Source organism: Kogia breviceps, chromosome 8 (genome assembly GCF_026419965.1).
Source record: "Kogia breviceps isolate mKogBre1 chromosome 8, mKogBre1 haplotype 1, whole genome shotgun sequence".
Classification (NCBI taxonomy): domain Eukaryota; kingdom Metazoa; phylum Chordata; class Mammalia; order Artiodactyla; family Physeteridae; genus Kogia; species Kogia breviceps.
In genome coordinates this window covers 13,670,898-13,693,864 of record NC_081317.1, presented here as the reverse complement: position 1 = coordinate 13,693,864, position 22,967 = coordinate 13,670,898, and the positions used below count along the sequence as shown (strand labels likewise).

The 22,967-nt window shown below is 40.3% G+C and overlaps 3 protein-coding genes across 6 annotated transcripts in view; 1 reads left to right on the top strand and 2 right to left on the bottom strand.

Annotated features, from left to right (window-relative positions):
* FBXW2 (F-box and WD repeat domain containing 2) overlaps window positions 1-3,760 on the bottom strand; it is a 33,735-nt gene extending 29,975 nt beyond the window's left edge. Inside the window, exons 1-2 of one of the 4 annotated variants that reach the window (XM_067040868.1) lie at window positions 3,640-3,760; window positions 3,429-3,537 (exon numbers count right to left, since the gene is read on the bottom strand). Coding sequence is in view for 3 of the 4 variants with exons in the window: in XM_059073107.2 (XP_058929090.2) it covers window positions 3,429-3,537; window positions 3,640-3,708 (178 nt within the window). In the remaining variant the exon portion in view is untranslated. Of the gene's footprint in view, window positions 1-3,148; window positions 3,538-3,639 lie in introns of all 4 variants that reach the window. The other 3 variants (XM_059073107.2, XM_059073105.2, XM_059073108.2) reach the window with 3 other exon arrangements.
* Window positions 3,761-7,064: 3,304 nt separating this feature from the next.
* Window positions 7,065-8,168, top strand: B3GALT9 (beta-1,3-galactosyltransferase 9). The gene has a single exon (XM_059073152.2). The coding sequence runs from the start codon at window positions 7,194-7,196 to the stop codon at window positions 8,166-8,168; it is 975 nt and encodes a 324-aa protein (XP_058929135.1). The 5' UTR covers window positions 7,065-7,193.
* A 1,281-nt stretch (window positions 8,169-9,449) lies between these two features.
* PSMD5 (proteasome 26S subunit, non-ATPase 5) overlaps window positions 9,450-22,967 on the bottom strand; it is a 21,024-nt gene continuing 7,506 nt past the window's right edge. Inside the window, exons 2-10 of the mRNA XM_059073092.2 lie at window positions 21,723-21,867; window positions 20,363-20,476; window positions 19,800-19,928; window positions 18,295-18,404; window positions 16,350-16,492; window positions 15,393-15,584; window positions 13,570-13,679; window positions 13,043-13,183; window positions 9,450-10,280 (exon numbers count right to left, since the gene is read on the bottom strand). Of these exons, the coding sequence (XP_058929075.2) occupies window positions 10,023-10,280; window positions 13,043-13,183; window positions 13,570-13,679; window positions 15,393-15,584; window positions 16,350-16,492; window positions 18,295-18,404; window positions 19,800-19,928; window positions 20,363-20,476; window positions 21,723-21,867 (1,342 nt within the window). The 3' untranslated portion in view covers window positions 9,450-10,022. The remainder of the gene's footprint in view (window positions 10,281-13,042; window positions 13,184-13,569; window positions 13,680-15,392; window positions 15,585-16,349; window positions 16,493-18,294; window positions 18,405-19,799; window positions 19,929-20,362; window positions 20,477-21,722; window positions 21,868-22,967) is intronic.

The window sequence follows — 22,967 nt, the reverse complement described above, 5'->3', positions numbered from 1 at the left end:
TGTCCAAATTAAGGTAGAAGAGGAAAATAAACTCCTTTCCATATATGTCACCTAGATCAAGGTCTTCACAAATATCCAGATCTCATCGTCCAACTTTGCTAATGTTAAGGTATGTAAAAATCATTTTCATTAATTTCCCAATATTAAATTTGGCGGGAACGTTATCAGACAAAAAGTAGTCAAAACAAATAAACCTCTTCCAATCACATCATCTGTTGTCTAATATTTTTGAACAGTGAATGGACTTTAACCCTCAGGGTTTGGGATAGGTAGGATTTATTAATTTAAGGATTTACTTGGCTGCTAAAAAATGATGATTTCACCAAAAGTTTTATCAACTTAACACAAGATAACAAGCTTCCTGGGACTTCCCTGGCGGGCCAGTGGTTAGGACTCAGTGCTCTCACTGCCAAGGGCCTGGGTTCAATCCCTGGTTGGGGAACTAAGATCCCATGAGCCACTCGGCACAGCCAAAAAAACAAAACAAAACAAACAAACAAAAAACCAAAATAACAAGCCTCCTCCTTTTTCTGTATCCTAACAACCTTTTATCTATAATATTTCTGGAAAAGTTTTACTTTAAAAAAATTATTCACAGCAAGACCAAAAAAAAAGTTTCTGTGGACATTCACAAAATGTCACAACAGCTAATTAGTTAATACTGGCCAATTAAAAACATAACCAAAACATCTGCCCAGGCATCATTTTTTTTACAGTGAAGAAGCAGGGGGGCTTCCTCTATCTCACTTGCACCGCCACACACACACAGTATGCCACAGGCCCATCACAGAAACGCTGACATTTATGTAAGACGAACTATTACTTAAATGGACACAACACCAATTTACAATACCTGTGAAAACAATATCATTACCAAATATCATACAGCATGCCAAATCAATGTACCCGTGACACCACAGAGATTATGGGATGAGTTTTCCAACGAGCAACTTAAAAAACCCAGCCATTTCTGGTATTTATATACTCTCCTAACTCCTAATAAGAATTTTTCTTCCCACTCTTACATTAGAAATTGCCCTTTAAGCTACTGAACCCTTTACGGGAGGCTCTTTTCCAGTTCTTCGTCTTTCACTGTCATGAAAAAGGCGTCTTTTAAAAACAAAGCAGGCCCCATTAACTTTGCAGAATGCACTATTAAAAAAATCAGCTTTTGTTTCTCTAAAAAAATGAACTGACTCTGGAGAGAGCTTTCTTAAGGTCACAGGTCTAAACTGAACTCTTAGAGAGCCTCTAGGAGTATCATGTACTGGCAGCAAAGGTCCCATGGGGAAAACTTCAGGAAGTGGGATTTCAATTCAACTGAAGGAGGAGCTTTTAAAACACCAGAGCTTTCCAATAATTGAACAGCTGCCTCCAGAGTGGTGAGCTTCCCATTACTGGGAATGGTCAAGGACAGCTGGATACAGAGGCAGAATGAGGTAAATGAAAATGCTTTGGAGTCAGTCAAACCTTTTACTGACTCAGCCACTTCCTATGTGATCATGGACATGTTCAACTAACTTCTAAGCTTCCTTTTGTCATCTATAAAATGGAAGCTAGCTCACCTTGAGGGCTGTGAGAATCAGGACCAGAGTAGGGATATGCCTAGCACAAAGCCCTTGTAAGTTTTATAACTATGAATACCTGGCAGGAAAGCTCCACTAACATCGCTTTCAACCCTATGACATTACCACAGTTTACCTTAAGATGGCTTAAAATACACAGACCAAAAAACTCAAGTGCTCAAACTTACTGGGAATTTAATTTTATAATTAAGGGCAGTTACTGACTTGAGGCTATGATTTCCAACGAGGTGCATTTTCTCTCCACCCTCTCCACACTCCATGGTGTCTCATACTTTTTTTCCCCCTCACTTAAGACTAAACATTAAACTTGCCCTTCTGCCCTCAATAGTAACAATCACAAAGCTCTGAAACAGGTAGATGATGAAAAGCTTCCTAAACTGGGAGATGAGAGACCTGGGTTTGGTCTCTGGTTCTGCCATTAACTCCCTATGTTCCCTTAGGCAACTCTCATCTTTTTTTTTTTTTTTTTTTTTTTTTTTTTTTTTGCGGTACGCGGGCCTCTCACTGTTGTGGCCTCTCCCGTTGCGGAGCACAGGCTCCGGACGCACAGGCTCAGCGGCCATGGCTCACGGGCCCAGCCACTCCGCGGTATGTGGGATCTTCCCGGACTGGGGCACGAACCCGTGTCCCTGCATCAGCAGGCGGGCTCTCAACCACTGCACCACCAGGGAAGCCCAGGCCAACTCTCATCTTTGTACTGGTCTGACAGACTAAAGTACTACTCATAGGTATTACCTCACTTGATTTTCACAACCTCGTGAAAGGTATCAGAACTTCCCTTAACTAATAAATGAGGAAATTTATGGCCCCAAAGGTGGAATGACTGTCCCATGGTCCCACAGGAAGGAGCAGGTGCAACATCTTTCCCAGCCCCCACCCTCCAAAACCAAAACCAAACGAAACCTATACTCCCAGGTCTTACTAAAGATACAACATTCTCGATTAAACACGATGAATGCATTTTCCTCTCCTCCTTCAGGACCCGGCCTAATCAAGAGAGAAAGCAAGACACTTGTTGCCCTTGGCTTCATCTTCCCTCTCTTTTCTTATCAAGTATAGCCAGCAGTTTAAGAGTACAGAGGCTCTGAGCTTATCTAAATGAACTTATATACTTATATTCTGAATATTCAAGAAGCTAGTAACACTGGTTGCTTCCAGAGAATGCTGGAGGGCTGAGGAATAGGGGTGAGGGTCCCTTTATGAATTTAAAACCGTGTGAATATACGTTCTATGTAAATCCGCCTTCAGTTTTAAGATGAATTTTTAAAAGTTTTGAAAGAATACAAATAGTGTTTCTAAAATAAGGGCTCTGCAACCCCACTTGTTGCTGGGTGACCCTGGGCAAATCGCTTCACCCATCTCAAGCCCAGTTTCCTCACTTATAAAAGGTAACCACGAACAGGTAACCCTACAAGGGTTTTTACGAGGAATAAACAGGATAATGCACTTAAAACGTTTAGCACAGTACCCGCACACTGTAAGCCTACAAGAAATGCCGGTTACCATCATTATTCAGCATTAACCTTGTTATCTTTATTGCAAGCAGCACTCCACATACACACCTGTTTCCATGGCATACCCACAATTATGGCGCAGTCCCTCACATTAGTACAGCGCTTGGTACTTCATAAACCACCTCTCCACACTTCATCATTTTTCAAACTCATGGCAGCCCTGGGACATCACTGTTAACTCATTTCGCAGCTAAGGAAATTGAGGCACTAGGAGGCAGTCACTCCGAGACTCAATTCTCCCATCTCTAAAATCAACTCCAGATCCCTTCAACCCGTTCGTCGCTCCCAGGTCCCCTGCTCCCGGAGCCGTGTTCCGCGAGGCACTGACCTGAGCGAGCGCCCCGGGGCCCGGGACCTCGCGCCGGGCTCACACCGACTAGGCGCGCTCGGGCCGCCAGAGCCTCGCAGCGGCCGGGTCCGCTCCGCAGCCATGGCGCCTGGAGGGAGAGAAAGACAAACAGCCCGAGGCGCGGCGGGTCAGCAGAGGCGCGGGCGCCAGGCAACCCCCTCCCCGACCCGGCCCCGCCTCGTATACAGACCTGGACCTGCGGCCGCCGCTCAGGGTCCGCAGCCTCACAAGGGAGCGGCTTCCGGTGCTGCTGCGTCATCTCCGCGCGTCCCTCCACCCGCGGCGCCCAGCGGACGCGGCTGTACTTCCGGCCCCGCCTGCACTTCCGGTCCCGCCTTAAAGGGGAAGTGGGAGAGCTGAGGAGCGTAGAGGGAGGCGGAGCATGCGTAGGTCCGCTTAGACCTGTGGCACATGGACCGAAGTTTACTTCCAGGCTGTACACACGAATTTGTCCCGCAGGTTTATGTCCGTCATCCAATCTGACATTGCGGCACTTTTTATTATGCTTACTTTACGGAGGAGAGAGAGAGAATTTAAGAGACGTGTCCAAAGTCAAACAACGCATAGACGTAACATTTATATAGACAATAAGACACCCGTATGTCCAGTTAGTGGTAGAGCACATCTAGGGCACTTGAAACATGGGAAATAAAAAGTTGATTCTTTGTGGTGGAAACTAAGTATGGAGTCCAGAAAGTCAGGTCTCAAGACAGCAGATTTGATTTGGTAGGCAACAGGAAACCTCTGTGAACTTCAAAGCCAGAGAGTGACTGATGACAACATGACAAGAAAATTTAGGAAGACATGGGTACACAGATTGGATAACCTTTATGAAAGAAAAGGCAGTGCTAAGGTAATCAAGAAAACCTGGCACCCCTATCTATTTGCAGCAAATGGTCTCAACCCCAGCATGGTAGGAGTTTGATGAATGAAACTGAAAATTCCAGACGGAGCTGCCCCAGAGACAACATTGTTTCAACCTCTCATGGACAAAAAAACCAAATTGTCTAAGTTTAAGTCCAGAGGCTATCCAGGAGCAAAATTTATGGCTCATTAAAAAATGAAAAGAAGGGCTTCCCTGGTGGCTCAGTGGTTGAGAGTCCGCCTGCCGAGGCAAGGGACACGGGTTCATGCTCCGGTCCGGGAAGATCCCACATGCCGCGGAGCGGCTGGGTCCGTGAGCCATGGCTGCTGAGTCTGCGCGTCCGGAGTCTGTGCTCCTCAACGGGAGAGGCCACAACAGTGAGAGGCCCGCGTACGGAAAAAAAAAAAAAAAAAAAAGAAAAAAAAAGAAAATTTCAAAATAGAATTTGTATTTAATTAAATCCAATACCTGTATAATCATTCAAGTTAGTATATGTAAAAATTCCCTCTCATTTGAATTTTTTTTAGGATATATATTCTCACTTTGTAAAAATTTCCAAGATTGCACAATGATTGTTGAGAAAACATAGACAACTTGAAAATGTAATGAATTATTCCTAGCCAAATAACTACAAAAACTGTTATGAGGGGCAGGTAGGAAGATCAACATGCAAAAAAGAAAAACATGAAATACGGCCTGGCGTAGGAACAGAATGTTCCGTACAACTGCTTATGTGACAGGAACATAAAAATATGCTGGATGTTTTTTCTTTCCTTCCTTCCTTCCTTCCTTCTTTCTTTCATAAACTTGCTGCTCAAATGGTATTTGGAGTAATTCTTACACATTCACACAACAGGAAAATTGCAAACATCAAATGCTTAGTTTCTCTGATTCAGGCTAAAATGGACTACACATTGTTTTCCATTTTGAGATAAAGTTGCCTGGGAAAGGTAGATGGATGACATATAATTTATTTAGGAATGTTCTTCCATGGCCTATACTAGGAATTCAAAATCCTTCTTGATGAGACGTACACCAAACCACACCATAAGTTTCTTTGGGTAGAAAAAAAATGCACCCACTAGGAATGGCAAGTATCCCTTGATATTTAACACATTTGTTGCATGTGCAGGTACCAGGGAGCAGAAATTACTCTGTTTAGTTGCTTGAGATGCACTCCTTCTGTGATGATGCTATGGAGAGATGATATGGGTGAACTAACTGTTCTTTCAATTACCACACATACTTCACCAGGCACTTCACCAGGGTCATTTTCAAGAAGTAAATAAGGTTGGAAGCATTTGAAGAGGTTTGCTTTCTAGTCTTTGTTCTGGATTCACTCTAGCTGTAACATGATCAGCACTTGCTGTCCTATGGAGCCAGCAGGTATTCTGGGACAAAAGCTCAGGTTGATTGACAAGAAACCTTATCCTTAAAGTCTCAGGCACAAGGTACTGTACCTCAATTGCTGTTAGACTGAGTGATCCTGAGATACATTTGGGCATACTTTGGCATCTGGACTCAATAATTTCCAAAGCCCTGAAATCGTTCACAGACAACATGCAGGCAAGTTTCTTATAATCTTTGAAGCATTTTATATCTATTAAAATAAGCTTTTAGTAGGCTGAAGTTTCTTCTGTGTGTAAATCATCAGAACTGAGAAAATGGAAAGGAGTTCAGATTATAATTGTGAGAGTTTGTTTTGCTGTGTTGGTTTTTCCTATTCAACAGACACGGGAAAGTAAACGATGGAACTCAGGATTCTCTAGTGGTTAAGAGTGAGCTTTGAAATCTGACAGATTTGAGTTCAAATCATGGCCCTACCTCACCCTCTTATTCACTGAGAGATCTTGGGCAAATTCCTGTACTGCCTGTATGCTCAGCTTAAGTTTGAAGATAACATGTCTGAACGGGATATTACCAGGGCTGAATGAGTTCAGGCATGTTAAGTGCTTAGCACAGTGCCTTGCCCCCAGCAAGCGCTCAGGAAGAGGTAAGTGTCATTAGGGGAGTCTTTGTTGATTGAAGCTCCAACGAATAGAGATTTAACTCCTCCAATGTCCCCTGGCTCTGTTATATTGCAATACTACATTGTATATGCTCTTCCAGATGGAACGTTTCCATCTCCTTTGATGAGGTGGAGTAAGCTTGGCACGGGTATGTCCTAGATCTCTGGAGAGGTGCTATACAGACAGGAATCTGCCCATATTGATAGACGCATCAGATGGATTAGGGGACATTTTCAAAACAATGTCAGAATTTATTGTTAAATTGAAAAGTCATACTAGAAGAATGTAAATGTTTGATAGTAGCCATTGTTCAGTGGCCAACAAAAGCTACCACTCCATTGAAAAACAGCCCTTGACCTTTGAAGTTAGAGAAGAAACTGATCCAAGTGCTTCAATTCCAGAAAGAATATCATATATTTTCCTGTAGGCTTTTAGCAGGATGGCACTTGTTACTTTATATCCATGTGTCTATGTCTGATTTCTCTTTGTTTCCCCAGTGTCTAACACAGTGCCTCCTAAATAGTAAGTAGGCTTTCCTCCAAGCAAGAAAACAACCAACATTTTATTCATGACACCTGCTGTCCAGGGGGCCATGATATAGTGGGAGAGACAGATAACAGAACTAAATAATAAACACTTAAAAACAGTGTAGTGCTAAGTGCTGTGAGAGGTACATATAGTGTTCAGTGGGGACAAAAACAGAAATGGAGATGGAGCTTGAATGTGTGTTCTTTTATTTAGGTGACATTCTGCAGACTTCGGACTCACCAGTGGTGTTTCGTTCTGTTTAATGTTATTCTATTTCATGCCTTGCTTTTTGGGGCTGATTTTGTGGAAGAATATTTTCTGCATGCTTTGCCTTATGTAGATATGAAAGTTCTTGAAATTAAGGATAAGGCAAGAAAATTGAACATGGAGCCCCTAAGAAGTAATCTTTCCAAATACTATATCCTGAGCCAGTCGGAGGTGTGTAAAGGGAAGAACATATTTTTGCTCTCTCTTATCTTCAGTAGCCCAGGAAATGGAACAAGGAGGGACCTCATCAGGAAAACCTGGGGTAATGTGACCAGTGTCCGAGGGCATCCCATTCTCACACTGTTTGCTTTGGGAATGCCTGTTTTGGTGACTGCCCAGCAAGAGATAGACAAAGAGGCCCAAAAGAATAATGATATAATTGAAGGAATCTTCTTGGACAGTGCTGAGAACCAAACTCTGAAGATTATCACCATGACGCAGTGGGCTGTGACTTTCTGCCCTAATGCCCAGTTCATTCTCAAGGTTGATGAAGAGATGTTTGTCAATCTACCAAGCTTGGTAGACTACCTCCTCAATCTGAAAGAACACCTTGAAGATATCTATGTAGGACGAGTTATCCATCAGGATACACCCAACAGAGACCCTAATAGCCAAGAATTTGTCCCTTTCAGTGATTACCCAGAAAAGTACTACCCAGATTACTGCAGTGGTAAGGCCTTTGTTATGTCCCAAGATGTGGCTCGGATGATGTATGTAGTTTTCAAAGAAGTCCCCATTATGGTGCCTGCTGATGTGTTTGTAGGAATTTGTGCTAAATCCATTGGCTTAATACCCATACACAGTTCAAGGTTTTCTGGGAAAAGCCACATCAGATACAACAGATGTTGCTTTAAGTTCATTTTCACATCCTCAGAAACGACAGATGCTGAAATGTCCCTGGCATGGAAGGAAATTAACAGTGGGAAGGAATGTACGCTGTTTGAAACCTACTATGGGCTCATTTCCTGCAAACTTCTGACATACCTTGACAGCTTTAAACTTTTTCACATGGGTACCATAAAAAATAATGTCATGTATTATGGTGATTAGGATTTGTTTTTCTTAAAAGTGTGTTCTTTAAAAATTACCTCCTACCTTGTTACAGAAAGTGTCCCTCCTTCCTTGTGTTTTATGTAGTTTCTCTGAACCTTTAATTGTACTCAGCAAGTTGCAGTGTTCTTAGTGCTCTGATGTACTACATTGAATTGAGATCTCATTTTAAGAAATTTAAGTTGGTGTAGCATGATTCTTTTCAAAATAATACCTTCTGTCTAGAAAAGAGAGAACATTAAATTTAATTATAACCAAGAGTCTTGTTTCTCTTTACAATTAATGGATTTCTAAAAATCACATTCTATGGAACTGTCATGACTCAGTGATAGCAGCTGTGACTGATTTTTGAGAATTCTCAGAATTAAAGGAAAACACTAAATAAGGAATTTAACAAAATGTTCATCTTGTCTGTAAGAGGAAACATTTTAGTAATCTGGGTGGTGGAATTACACTTAAAAGTTTTAGCTACCTAGTATATATTAACTTAAATCTCACTAGTGTAAAGACTTGGACATCTAATTTTTTGTGAAACAATTTTCATCAAGTCCTAATTAGGCAGTATTTTACAAACGGGATGCAACGAATACACATTTCATGTTACGTATACACTCTATTAGTTTCCTAAAGATGCCTACCAGAGTACAACAAACTAGGTGGCTTAAAACAACAGAAATTTAGTGGTATTAGCAGTAGGAAAATGGCCCATATGGAAAGATGGAAAAAGGGGACTCACGGATACCAGAGATGGCGGAACAGGTGACTAATCTGGGGACAAGAAAATTCCAGTCACTTGAGAATCATTTTGTAACAGAGCAGGGCTGGTTTATCAACATCACCACCATGGCTTGAAAGAAACCTATCTCTCCATTCTGAACCATCACACTCTGATAACATATTCATGTAGAAACCTCTGGATTGGTGATCGCTTTGCTGTTTAGAGAGCAGAGCACTGGAAAACAGGTGGGAACATTTTTTGTCAATGAAAAGCAAGTGCATCCTTTGTTGATTTAATCAGTAAGATGGTATCCTGGTTTAGGCATAGTGACCCCTCCATTCTGACTCCAGTTATTAGGAGTCAGTTTCCCTCTCTCTGATCAACTCAATATGGACTTGATGCATCTCAGAAATTAAAAGCAAAGCTCTCAACAACGATAACCCACCAATAAATAAAATAACAGTTTGGGGACCTTTCTGGTTTAGCATGTTATCACTCCTCCCCACCCAAAACCACAACACAGTAAGATGCCTTGATAAACAGCAAAAAAAAGCATCGAGGAACACTAGAAACATTTTTAAAAGATTTATTATGTTTTTCAAAGGACTAATAGTAACAAAAAAGCAAAAGAGACCTTATTAAAGGTATTTATTCTTAGTATAGGGAACATAATCTTAAGATTGCATATTACTTGTTTTTCAAAGAATATTTATATCCAAGGCTTTGCAAGTGGAATCAGAAGGGGAAAAAAGACCAAAAAAATAAGGGAGTGAGGGGATAGAAAGAATTCAGAAACAATTTGGTTCCATTTTAGTTAAAGTGGATTTTAAAATAAGACGGTGAGTAAGTCCATGAAAATTTTCTGGGAGAAGAACAAAACTTCCATCTTCTTGCAAAGATTAAGGCAGTCAAAGGAATCTGAGAAACATCTGGTTCAATCACGATCAAGTTTGCCTGCCTTCCTGGCTTTACACTGAATTTCAATGTAGAAACACAACAAATGTTGGTGATAAAATTACATCAGACACTCCACGATAATTCTGGTGGGAGGAAAGTCTCTGTTTTGTAAAATACAGATGGAGTCAAATGCCTCAGGAGAAATTTTGGTCAATAAATGGTCTGGAGTCTAGAAGAAATCACTCTGCTCCTTCCACTGCTGTTGTGGAAACAGGTTTCACATAGTATGGACCTTCGCTCAGGTAAGTTCTGAGCCTCAAATAATTTGGGTTCCCAAAGATTTCTGCAATTGTCTTAGAATTGGCAAGTGCTTTCACCAGTTCATATTTGGCATCCTTTGAAGCTTTGTCATGCTCTACGGACCGGTCCATCACATATTCTACAAAACCTGGACTGTTAAACATAAGTTTCTGAGCCCAGGGTTGGTTTGCAATGGCCTGAAATAGAAGGGGAAAAGAACACAATTCCTCTGAGCCTTAAGGTAAGTTTGTTAATGGGATGGCACAAACCTTAGAAAGAAATTTGGCAACATGAACCTTAAAAATGTTACATTTTGCCCAAGTAAATTCCCTCCTGAAACTCTAACTTAAGAAAATAATCAAAATATTTTTAAAATCTGTAAACAAAGATGCTCATCACACTGTGAAAGGTACACTATAAATCCCTAATAGTGGGAAGATGAGTTAGTAAATTACAGTATATAGCAATAATAAGTTAAATAAACATTAAGAATAAAGTTTATAAAGGACAGGGAAATCTGTTATATGAAAAAAGTAGATCCAAATTATACATATGGCATAATTACAACAGTGGAAAAATCAAGACAGACTTGAGAAGAAAAGACTACCCTAAAGAAACTCTCATACATGTGCATAAGAGGATACTTTTGAGAATGTTCATTGTAGCCTCATTTGTAATAGATGCTATCTAAATCTTCATTTACTGGAGATTGACACACTGTGGCTACACAATGAAATATTAATGACTTTCTAATTGTCTCTTTTAATATAGATAAATCTTAAAAACATAACATTAGGGAGAAAAAGAAAATTGCAGAATGATATGAAGAGCACGATACCATTTGCAAAGTTTAAGAATATTTAAAATATTGTAATTTAAGCATATATGCATAGATAGTAAAAGTGTAAAATCACGCGTGCACTTGTAAACCCCGAATTCATGACAGTGATTACATTCAGAGAGGGAGGAAGGGGAATTGGATTGGGCAGAGGTAGCAAGGTATGACTGTATGTTTGAACTATTACACCAATAAATAGATAAATACTAATACAATACTAAAAGGAAACACCTTAAAGTCATACCAAACAGGTATGACTCTGTGCTTTAAAAAATTTCTACTTCTCAATCTTTTCCAAATTTAAAAATAATGAATAAACGTTTATAAAAAATGTTTTTTAAAACCTCACTACTATATTTTAATGAAGAACAAGGCACAATCAAGTTTACAGCCTATGTCTTCCTCTCAAAATGTGTTCTGCAGACCATCGGCTTCAGCATCACCTGTGAACTTGTTAGAAATTCAGGATCTCAGGCTCTATTCCAGAACCAATGAATGAGAATCTACATTTTAACAAGACATTACAGTTTGAGAAACATCAGCCTATTTAACAATAGTTGAGGATGGGTGGGTTGAAATAAAAACAGCTGCCCAAACCAGTAAATCAAAAATTATCTCTACAACTATGGCTAAGTGGAGCATAAGGTAGAAGAGTGGAAAAAAAACAAATAATGAGAATACCAGTGCAGGAGCCAAAATGACCATCACAGTGACTACTGACAAGGGTGAAACAGTCTAAAAACAACATTCTTGAAGTTGACAGGTATCCTGTATCCTTCAAGACGCAGATCCTGTATCACATCCTGCAGGAAGCCTTCCCACTTTTTTTTTTTTTTTTTTAAATTTTCTTTATTTTTGGCTGCGTCGGTTCTTTGTTGCTGCGCGTGGGCTTTCTCTAGTTGCGGCAAGCGGGGGCTAATGTTCGTTGCAGTGCACAGGCTTCTCACTGTGGTGGCTTCTCTTGTTGTGGAGCACAGGCTCTAGGCACGCAGCCTTCAGTAGTTGCAGCATGTGGGCTCAGCAGTTGTGGCTCGCTGGCTCTAGAGCGCAGGCTCAGTAGTTGTGGTGCACGGGTTTAGTTGCTCCGTGGCATGTGGGATCTTCCAGGACCAGGGCTCAAACCCATGTCCCCTGCACTGGCAGGCAATTCTTAACCACTGCGCCACCAGGGAAGTCCAGCCTTCCCTCTCTTGTCGCCCCCACTCTCCTTGTTCCCTCCCTCTCTAGGCCAAGCATGCTGCCTGAGATCCCATTATTAAGATTACTAAAGTGATGACTACATTTCTGTGAGCCCAAGGAACCACAGCAAGTGCTGAAGCTACAAAGTTAAATCAGCTATGGCTCCTATTTTCAATAAACTCTGTTGAATAGGTCAATAAATAAACATTTTCAACAAAGTGTAATAAACCGAACACAGAGGTATGATCCTTACCACAACTATAATTATACAGTTAACTTTATAATTATATTTACTGCTTAGGTCCTTCAACAGACGATGAGCTACATGAAAGGAAGGTCTTTGTATCTTTTGTTCACTACTTTATCCCCAGAACCTAGCAAAGAAAAGAAACTCGACAAATATCTGCTGAATAAATGAATAAATGCAAAGTAGGAAAGCCAGCACTGCTTAACTCAACCTTGTGGGTTTGGGCAAAGCTTGCTGAAGAGACACCTGAGTTAGTCCTTGAAGAATAAATAAGAGGTTAACAAGCAAAGTCAGGGAAGACTGTTGAATGTAGAGTGTACATGAGGGTCCAGAGATATGAATCAAGCCGTCTGCTATCACTAGAGCTGTCAGTGCCAGAAGCGAATGGCAAGAAATAAGGCTGAGGAAAAGCGGGCTAAGGTAGTAAGGGCTTGCTTGATGGCAGATAAGGAATGCGGAATTAATTCTGTGATCCCACAGCACCCTCGAACATTTTGCCACAGCACCTAATACCTTTTACTGAAACCATTTGTTTACATATTTGTCTCCCTAATTAGTCTACGCTAATAGTAGAGGGCAGAAACTTCCTACGCACTTGTGCATCCCCAGGGCATGGCAGAGAGATTGGCTCATTGTAAGTACACGTGTTGAACTGGCAGAGTCCCAGAAGGCATGGAAAAGAAGAGGATGCCTACCGTGAACACTCTTAAGGCAGCACAGTGTAGTTCAAGGAAGGGTTGATTACTGATGCCACGGAAGAGCTCCAGCGGGTCCCGAGATAAAGAAGAAAACCAGGATTCTGTCATCCTCAGGAGGTCATCAGTCTGCTGCTCAGGCTACAAGACAGAAAAGGAAAACTTCAAGACATTAGGAAGTCAGGAAACCTGGGTTCTGATCACACCCTGTTAACTAGCTGTGTGAGCTCTGCCAAGTCTGGAGCATTCTTCCCCAACTCAGCCCAGACTTCCCCAGTTTTGTCTTGTTTCTTTTTAGATGGGGTTGATTAAGCAATCTCTAGGGTCCTATCCAGTTTTAATACTCTATGATTCCACTTTAACTTTAAAAATGTCACTAGTCATATAATGAGGGTTATCTTCTTGCACTAAGAGTGAGAAAGATGGCATTTATTTGGTCAACATTTATAGTAAGTTAACTAGTATTATACAGATTTATTCTCCCCCAGATATACCACTGTTCTGCATTAATTTCCCAATCTACTTACTGGTAAATAAAAAAGAGATGAAATTGCATCCAAACACCTAATTTTGAGATCTGTTGAGGCATTCTTTGCTTGATATCCTATTCTCATCAGCAAGCATTCAAAGCGAGTTCCTTTGAAGAACAAGATATTTTTTATTGTGGTAAAATACACATAACATAAAATTGATCATTTTAACCATTTTTAAGCATACAGCTCAGTACATTCACACTGTTGGGCAACCATCACCACCATCCATCTCCAGAACTTTTTCATCATCGCAAACTGAAACTCTGTACTCATTAATCAACAACTCTTCTTTTCCCCCACCCCCCCGTCCCCTGGTAACCACTATTCTATTTTCTGTCTCTGTGAATTTGACTATTCTAGGTACCATGTATAAGTGGAATCATACAATATTTGTCTTTTTGTGTTTGTCTTATTTCACTTAGCACTATATCTTCAAGGTTCCCCCATGATGTAGCATGTGTCAGAATTACATTCCTTTTTAAGACTGAATAATATGCCTTTGAATGTATATACCACGTTTTGTTTATCCATTCATTCATCAATGAACACTTGGGTTGTTTCTACCCTTTTTGGTTATTGTGAATAATGCTGTTAATGAACACAGATGTACAAACATCTATTTAAGCCCCTGCTTTCAATTCTTTTGAGTATATACCTAGAAGCCGAACTGCTGGATCATATGGTAATTCTTTGTTTAATTTTTTGAGGAACCACCATGTTTCCACAGCAGCTGTACCATTTTACATTCCCACCAGATATGCACAAGGTTTCCAATTTCTCACATCCTGTCAACACTTGTTATTTTCTGTTTTTTAAAAAATTAATAGTCATCCTAATGGGTGTTAAGTGAACAATGAGATTTTTTAAAGTATGCTTTCATATACTATGACTTCTACCAACCTAAACCAATATAAAAATAAACATGTAGTCAGAAACCAAGTGACAGGCCTAAAACACATTCATATGCAATACAGCATATATAAGTTAAAGTGTAGGGCTCTGAAATCAAAGGACCTGGATTTGAGTAGCAGCTGCCCCACAGTCTGAATGATCTTAGAAAATTTTCTTAACTTCTCTGTCATCTACCTTAACTGTAAAATGAGAATGACAATAGTATGTTCTTTGCAAGATTGTAAAAGGATCATACGTCATAGGTACAAGCAGTTAGAAAAGTACACATAACCTGGATACTAGCTGTGATACACAACAGCATATATAATTTTCAACATATATTTCACAAGGGTTTTAACAGTGCTGTACATTTCTGTGGGTAGAATTCATAGTACTTGCAAGATACTCATGGAGGTGCCATGAAAGTATCACTCTTAACATAAAATCTTGTAACATATTTTTGTTTTCCTTCCTTGACATATAAATATAAAACAAATGTGTCTTTTCAGTAAATATTCACAACAACCCTGAAAAGTAGTTGTTATACTCTTTTTATATATAAGGAAAGTGAGGCCTAGAGTAGTTAAGTGAGTAAGTGAAGCTCAAAAAGCTAAGTTAGTGTTAGAACTGGGACATGAATCCAGGTCTTTCTGACTCCAGACTATGGCCTTTGTACTATGAATACTACTTAAGAAAGATGTAGAGGGTAAAGAGTGCTTGGCCCAGCCAAGTTAAAAAAAAATTCAGTAATAGTTATGAGACTTTTTAGGGATTAGTCCAAGGTCATGGTAAAAAGTATGCCATCTGTAAAAGTAGTTTCTACTATGCAGATAACATACAAGCAAATGAACTTATATGATGAATTCTTGTCCCCCCCCCAAAAAAAAGAGAGAATCTAAAGGAAAGCCAAAACAAGTCATACCAACCTGTTTTCTGTAAAACTTGTTTTCCTTCAACATTGGATCCTAGAATTCCAATTGTGTCCACTGCTATACCAATCATGGTGGGGTCTTGACTTTCTGTCATTTCAAAGACTTTTTCCACAAAGACAGGATAACGCTCACAGATCTGCTGAGGACTATCCATGATAGCCAGGTTTCCAAAAAACTTCACAAATCCTAAAGATATTTACAAGAATATATTTTAATAGAAAAAGAAGATAGCATAAATTGTGGGCCCTAGGTTTTCATGGGACAGTAATAAACTTCAGGCCAGAAAGAGGAGAAAGGTTACAGTACTGGGTTGCCTGGAAATCAGACAGACCATAAGGAGATACTGAAGGACCTATGATGTGTGGTCCTGATGGAACAGAAATCCCAGGGTGTCAACGGAGCTGGGTCCGAATACTGAAGCATTGTCATATGCAAGAGGGAGAACAAAGAACAAGGACAAGCAGATACAAATTATAGGAAGGCAAGTTTGGAGTCATTATCAGGAAGAAATTTTTTAACAGAGATGTTCATTGACGAAATAAGCGAGGCTATTTAAAATTAATTTCCAGTTTCTGGAAGTGCTCATGAAAAACTAATCAACAGTGTCCTAGAACAGAATGGCTAGAATAATTCTATATTAGATAAAGATTCCAACTCAAGATTTGATGAATTGGTGAAATATACTGTAAGTATCATTACTAGTAGTTTTATGATGATACTTTTGGCTAAGGTTCAAGGGAAACAGCCTAATGCTCTAAACAGCAATATTTCCAGAAAATTAGAATCAACAGTGCATGGCTCCCAGAGCAATAGATTCCACTTCATTAAGGGGCTATGGGTATCATCTTAAGGGAATCAGCTCTACAGAAAACAATCCCTAGCCTCCCCTGTCAGAGATAACTCTGAAACAAAACATACACTGTCATTTCCACAAGTGTCAGTATTTCTTACCTGGCAAATAGAAGCTAGAGAAAGGGTCTGAATCTGCCCCAACAATTATATTAGAAATCTGGTCAATTACTCCCTCTTGAGCGAGGTACTGTCGTCCATGATAGGTATATGCCAGTGATGTCACCATTTCTATACAGGTGGCTCTGAAATGCCAAGATTTTGCATATGATTAGTATAGTTTATAAACTGTTTTCACATAGGTTATTTTATTTAATTCTTCCCACCAAGTGTGAAAGGTGACTGATCCTGGCTCTACTTTTCAGATCAGGACACAAGGATGAGAAAACTGTAACCTGTCCAGAATCACATTGTTTTTACAAGGTAGTTAAGACTTAAATCATGACCTTCTGACTTGAGGCCCATTATTGTTTCCATTATAACACAACTACCTCCTCAAAGAGTTTTTCAACCTTTGTTTTATTTTGAAATGTCAAACATGAATATTTTCTCACAAAATTATAATGCCTTTACTACATATTTAAAAAATAATTCTTTGGTATTATCTAAAGCCTAACCATGACCAAATTTCCTCAATTAACTAAAACAAGTATTTTTATAGTTGATCCTAAGGTATTTTAACTGACTATTTGCAAGGTTTTTTCCTATGTCAGGAAGTCTGATACTAAGTTAAAGAAATTTAACAAAATAATTTCCTTATTAGGAAGGCTTTGAAACAATGTAACTCAAATGCTCTGAAACAGTATGACTGAGGACTGGGTTTATGCATGTGAGTTCAACAATTCAATCACATTTAAAGAACACAGGACAATCAGAAAATCATTTAAGATAAGGAAAACAAAGTCCTGTGTACACAAAGGTAACTATAGTGCTCTTGTAACAGCAAAATACTTGAACCAAGTATTCAGCAGTGGGGATGTGTTAGTAAATTGTGGAATATCTAAGGAAACACTGGCAGATATTCAAGGGGACTTAAGGAGTAGGGGCTGGGAGTAAAGAGACTGGAATTAACATTTCTTTGAGAGCCTATATCGGCCATTGCATTGGTCTCTATGGTCAATTCACTTAATCCTCATATTATCTTCTTTACAGAATTGACATTATTCCATTTAGGAGATAAGGAAACTCAGGTGCAGAAAGGTTACAATAATTTGCCTAAGGTCAAACAGCTACTAAGTAGTAGAGATGCATGTAAGCCCAATTCTCACTCATTTTCAAAAGTCCATGTTTCTTCTATCATGCCGCAGTGGTATTATTTAACGACATCAAGAAACATGCATGTTGGGAATTCCCTGGCAGTCTAGTGGTTAAGAGTCAGTGCTTTCACTGCCGAGGGCCTGGGTTCAATCCCTGGTTGGGGAACTATGTTCCCCTAAACCACACAGCATGGCCAAAAAAAAGAAAAAAATTATATACATATACATATATATATATATATATATATATATAATGTGCATGTTAACACATTAAGTAATACAAAACGACAGTTACCATGTGACTAGCAACTTTTTTTTTTTTTTTTTTTTTCCTGGTACACGGGCCTCTCACCGCTGCGGGCCCTCCCGCTGAAGAGCACAGGCTCCGGACGCACAGGCTCAGCGGCCATGGCTCACGGGCCCAGCCGCTCCGCGGCATGTGGGATCTTCCCGGACCGGGGCACGAACCCATGTCCCCTACATCGGCAGGCGGATTCTCAACCACTGCGCCACCAGGGAAGCCCGACTGGCAACTTTTAAACAGCACACATGCCTAAGGACAGGGAACACTGTTATTCAAAAGTAGCTGAATTGTCATGCTAAGTTCCAGTATGTTGTCACCATGTAAGCTGAGCAATTTTCAAAAAACCCCTTCTTCAGGACATAATCAGTCATGAGATTGCAACCTGAGCATAGGCTCCACTAGGGGAGATCACACTAAGTTCCGAGGTTGTCTCCTGGCCCCCCCAAGAAAGGACATTTTGCTTTAAGAACTCTCTCCGTCAACATACCTGACTAGCACATCCTCACCGGTCAGTTCTCGGAGGAGCTGCGTTACCAATCCACTGGTGGTACAGTAGTTTAAAGATTCTGGTGACACAGAAGATATCTCCACAATTAGCTGAAAGAAAACAGAAAAAGCAGAAAGGTTAAACAAAATGGCACCAAACTTGTTAGATGGCATTTTAAGTTAAATGCAGGACTAGGAAGTATATTACATACTATTATATACTAGTATAAATTATATACTTAATATAATTGAATTTTTAAAAATCCATTATTTGTCTCCACAAGCAGGAAAACTTCATTGAACACACAAGAAATTACTCTGGCACAGAAATACTCACCCAGATATACCTGCCCTTTTTTAAAAAGAAACCATCACTCAGGACAAAAGCCCCTATCAGCAACAACGAACAGATAGTAAAAATCATTCATTCATTCATTCATTCATTCTATCAGTCGTCCATTCACTTACTCGTTCAACAAGCATGTTCTGGGGGCTTATTGAGAGATCTAGGACACTGAGTATTTTAAGCAGAGGAACGACAGAATCAGATTTCGATTTTTAAAAGATCATTCTGACTACATGTGGCAATAGACTAGTGGTGACAAAAATGGGAGCAGACCAGTTTGGATGCAAATACAGTAATCCAGTTGAGAGATACTGGTAGCTTAGACTAGGGTGGTGGTGGCTATAGCAAAGCAGAGAAATGCAGGAGTTTACGTAAAACTGACACAATACGATGACTGAGTGGATACATGGCAGGGAGGACACGGGCCTCACAGAGAGTAAGCTGGAGGTCCAACAGCCAGCCATGTGGACTGGGAGATGGGGCCAGTTTGTTGCTGCTGTTTTTATTAGGGGCATGAGGTGGAGAAGATCAGGAGTTTGGTTTGAACATGGGCATAAGGGGCCTAGCTTGCCTTCACAAACTGCAACAAATAAAGGTTCAATAGAGGCTAAGGAGCCAGGAGACCAAGAAGAAACAGCTACAGAAGCAGAAGGAAAATCAAGATTGCATAATATCAACAATGCAAAGTAAGACATTGTTCTGAAGAGGGAATCAGACTCTAGACGTTTCTGTTTTGAATATACAATCTATTAATTGCATGGCCTTGGGTCACTGATTCCATCAACAGCAAGATTAATGATAATGAAGTATCAGGTTTACTGTGAGAATTGAAGAGAATATATATGAGACGATTTACCACACTGCTCAGTACAAAGGTTCTTCTTACTACCAATACTACACTAATTTTTTCAAAGTCTAATTTCGATGGCATCTCCTCTATTATAGTACTCAGAGTGCAGTGTAAATATTTTTTATATGACTGTCTCACACACTAGGCTGGGAGTTCATCCCTTCATCCCAAGCACCTGGTATACATAGGGACTAACATAGACTATATTATATACTCAATAAATACATGTTAAATGAGCCATCTCGCCTTCTGATGTAAGCCTTGATGCATTCTGGATTATAGGCACCAGAAAGGATGCTTTTAGTCTTACCTCATACACCCTATATCGAACAATGTCATTTGTTTCCATTACACTTTTCAAATCATCTAGCAGATTACTTTCAAATAAAGCCTCCAGTCCAGCCTGGGTCAGTGATATTCTTGACAGGGATTTAATGGCCTTATAAGGAAAGAAAATATCTCGTAAGTCATAAAAATACCAAACAGCACTTTCTACTTCATAAGATTTATGTGAAAATTAGTGTATGGAATGCAGCTTACGCAAAGAGCATTCACTACATTTTAGCTATAATTACTTATAATTGGAAAAAATACATAGTATTCCCAACAGAAAATAGAAAAAGCTTCTTATTAAGCAACCCAGTGTAAGCTCTAGGATGGTTAATTTAGAAATGTGCATTCTAGAAAATAAAAGGGATTAACTAGTTTTATTTTGATGCCACTTATTTATTTCATACCATCGATATGAGGCTGCAAATTCAATTATGCAAATCATTCATTCTAAATCTCCACCTCTCAATCCAGAAGGCTTTTCTCTGTCTTTTAGGACATTAATGTCTCTGCATGTTTAGGCTGATGGTTGAGCTGACTCACCGCTTTAGCTACAGATAGATTCTCTCCACCAATACAATAAACGATTTGTTTTAATAATTCAGCATTATTTAGAATCTCAGTAACAGCATCAGAATTTTCAACAATTCTTCTAACCTGAAAGGAAAAAAACAATCAGAAATACTCTTCCAAGTTAGGGCAACATGTAAACACATGATGGTCAAATTTCCTTAGTGTGCAGTTACTTTAGGAGTTACTAACTACAGCTATGAGTCATTAAAAAATTCCAAATGACCCAAATTCATTAAAGCCAAACACACAGATGGTATAGTCACATCTTTGAAAAGAAAGAAAAAACAAAGCAAAACAGGTGAGTTAAGACTTGAGACACCTCAGTGAGTGAAAACAATACAAATCTTAGTTCTACCAACTTTCAGTTCTTGATATTGAGCAAATTAAATAACTTTTTTGAGCCTAATTTCTTGTCTGTAAAATGGGAATACTTAACTGCAGGATAGTAATAATGATTAAATGAAACTAAATAGGTAAAGCACCTCCTACAGAGTTTTACACATAAATGGTCAACGGATAAATCGATCCTTTCTCCTTTTCTTGAATAAATACTTTAGAGAAGAAAAGAAAAAACCGGAGTTGAGGGCTTCCCTGGTGGCGCAGTGGTTGACAATCCGCCTGCCGATGCAGGGGACACGGGTTCGTGCCCCGGTCCGGGAAGATCCCACATGCTGTGGGGCGGCTGGGCCATGAGTCATGGCCACTGAGCCTGTGCGTCCGGAGCCTGTGCTCCGCAACGGAAGAGGCCACAACAGTGAGAGGCCCGCGTACCACAAAAACAAACAAACAAACAAAACAGTGGTTGAACATCTAGTGGATAACTAACTGCTCAACTTCTATCCCTTCAAGATAATCCTCGGCAGCAGCTCTTCACCCAAACACTAGCATGTTTGGTTACCAGGGTGGTAAGAATTACTGTCTTAATTTGTTGGTATAGTGACCTTTATGATAGTACTTCACTCATGCCACTATAATAAGACTTACCACGGCAATCTTTCTCTCTAGACTAGGGGCTCCTTGGAGGAAAGAAACAGGCTTTACTAATCTTGGTAGCTCTAACAGCATATGGTACAATGCCTGATAAAAGGAACTCAGTATTTGATGATTTGATGACTAACTGATTCAGACGGCACTCAGTGGAACTTCTTACTTTAGCTTGTATCTGCCGGTTATAGTTAGCTACGCATACTAGAATAGACTAGATGCTCCCTACAGAGAGAGCAAGTGTTTTCTTCACCTCTCTGTCTCTGGTTCCCAGCACAGACTCTGGCCCAGGGCAGGTGGTCACTAAATGGTGATTCCCTTATTATGTGCTAGTAAAATTTCATACCTGGGACAGAGTGAGGATTTTTACAGAATCATTGGGGTGAGTCAGTCCCCTCTGCAGGTCAACGCTGAGGTTCCGAGCCACGTGAACTGGCTCCAAAGCTTGCAGCAATCTCTCCAGGATGGATACACACAAAGTAGTCTGTTCCCTAAAAGAGACACCACAGATCTCATCAATTCATGTCCTACCAGGTAGGAAGCAACAACCTAATATCTGATACCTAGCTTAATGAGGCTCTCCTCCACACAGATTTCCCTTTGAAACACCAGCTTCTACTAGTTTATTCAAATTTACCTAGTACCGGGCTTCCCTGGTGGTACAGTAGTTAAGAATCCGCCTGCCAATGCAGGGAACATGGGTTCAAGCTCTGGTAGGGTAAGATCCTATGTGCCATGGAGCAACTAAGCCCGTGAGCCACAACTACTGAGCCTGCACCCTAGAGCCCACGAGCCACAACTACTGAAGCCCTCATGCCTAGAGCCTGTGCTCCACCAGAAGCCGCGCACTGCAATGAAGAGTAGCCCCCACCCACCACAACTAGAGAAAGCCTGTGTGTAACAATGGAGACCCAACGCAGCCAAAAATAAATAAATAAAACAAAACTAAACAAAAAACAAACTAACCTAGTAACTATTACGTGCCATGCCTGTGCCAGAATAATATATATAAGACATATTCTCTAAGGATAAGATATATTCTCTAGGGCTTCCCTGGTGGCGCAGTGGTTGAGAATCCGCCTGCCGATGCAGGGGTCACGGGTTCGTGCCCTGGTCCGGGAAGATCCCACATGCTGCGGAGCAACTAAGCCCGTGAGCCATGGCTGCTGAGCCTGCGCGTCCGGAGCCTGTGCTCCGCAACGGGAGAGGCCACAGCAGTGAGAGGCCCGCATACCACAAAAAAAAAAAAAAAAAAAAAAAAAAAAAAAAAAAAAAAAAAAAAAGATATATTCTCTAATCTCAAGGAGCTCAGTTTAATGGATGACACAGAAAAATAAAAAGGCAACTATAATCCGAGTAGATAAATGCTATAGATTAGGTCTGGAAGCTGAGGGAGCTCAGAAAAGAACACAGGGTTCCGGGGAAGGCCTCCCAGAGGGTAACACCTGAGCTAAAATGTGGGATTTATCTAAGAGAAGAGAGGTGTTCCGAGTAGAGGGAGTAGTCGCGCATAAAAGACACAGAGGAATGAGACAGTGTTATGCATTCAAGGAACCACAAGTCACTTGGTATGATGGGGTGGGGAGAAGGA

Bases quoted from the DNA above. Each gene is read 5' to 3' on its own strand.
- B3GALT9 (XM_059073152.2), top strand. From the start codon at position 7,194: ATGAAAGTTCTTGAAATTAAGGATAAGGCAAGAAAATTGAACATGGAG.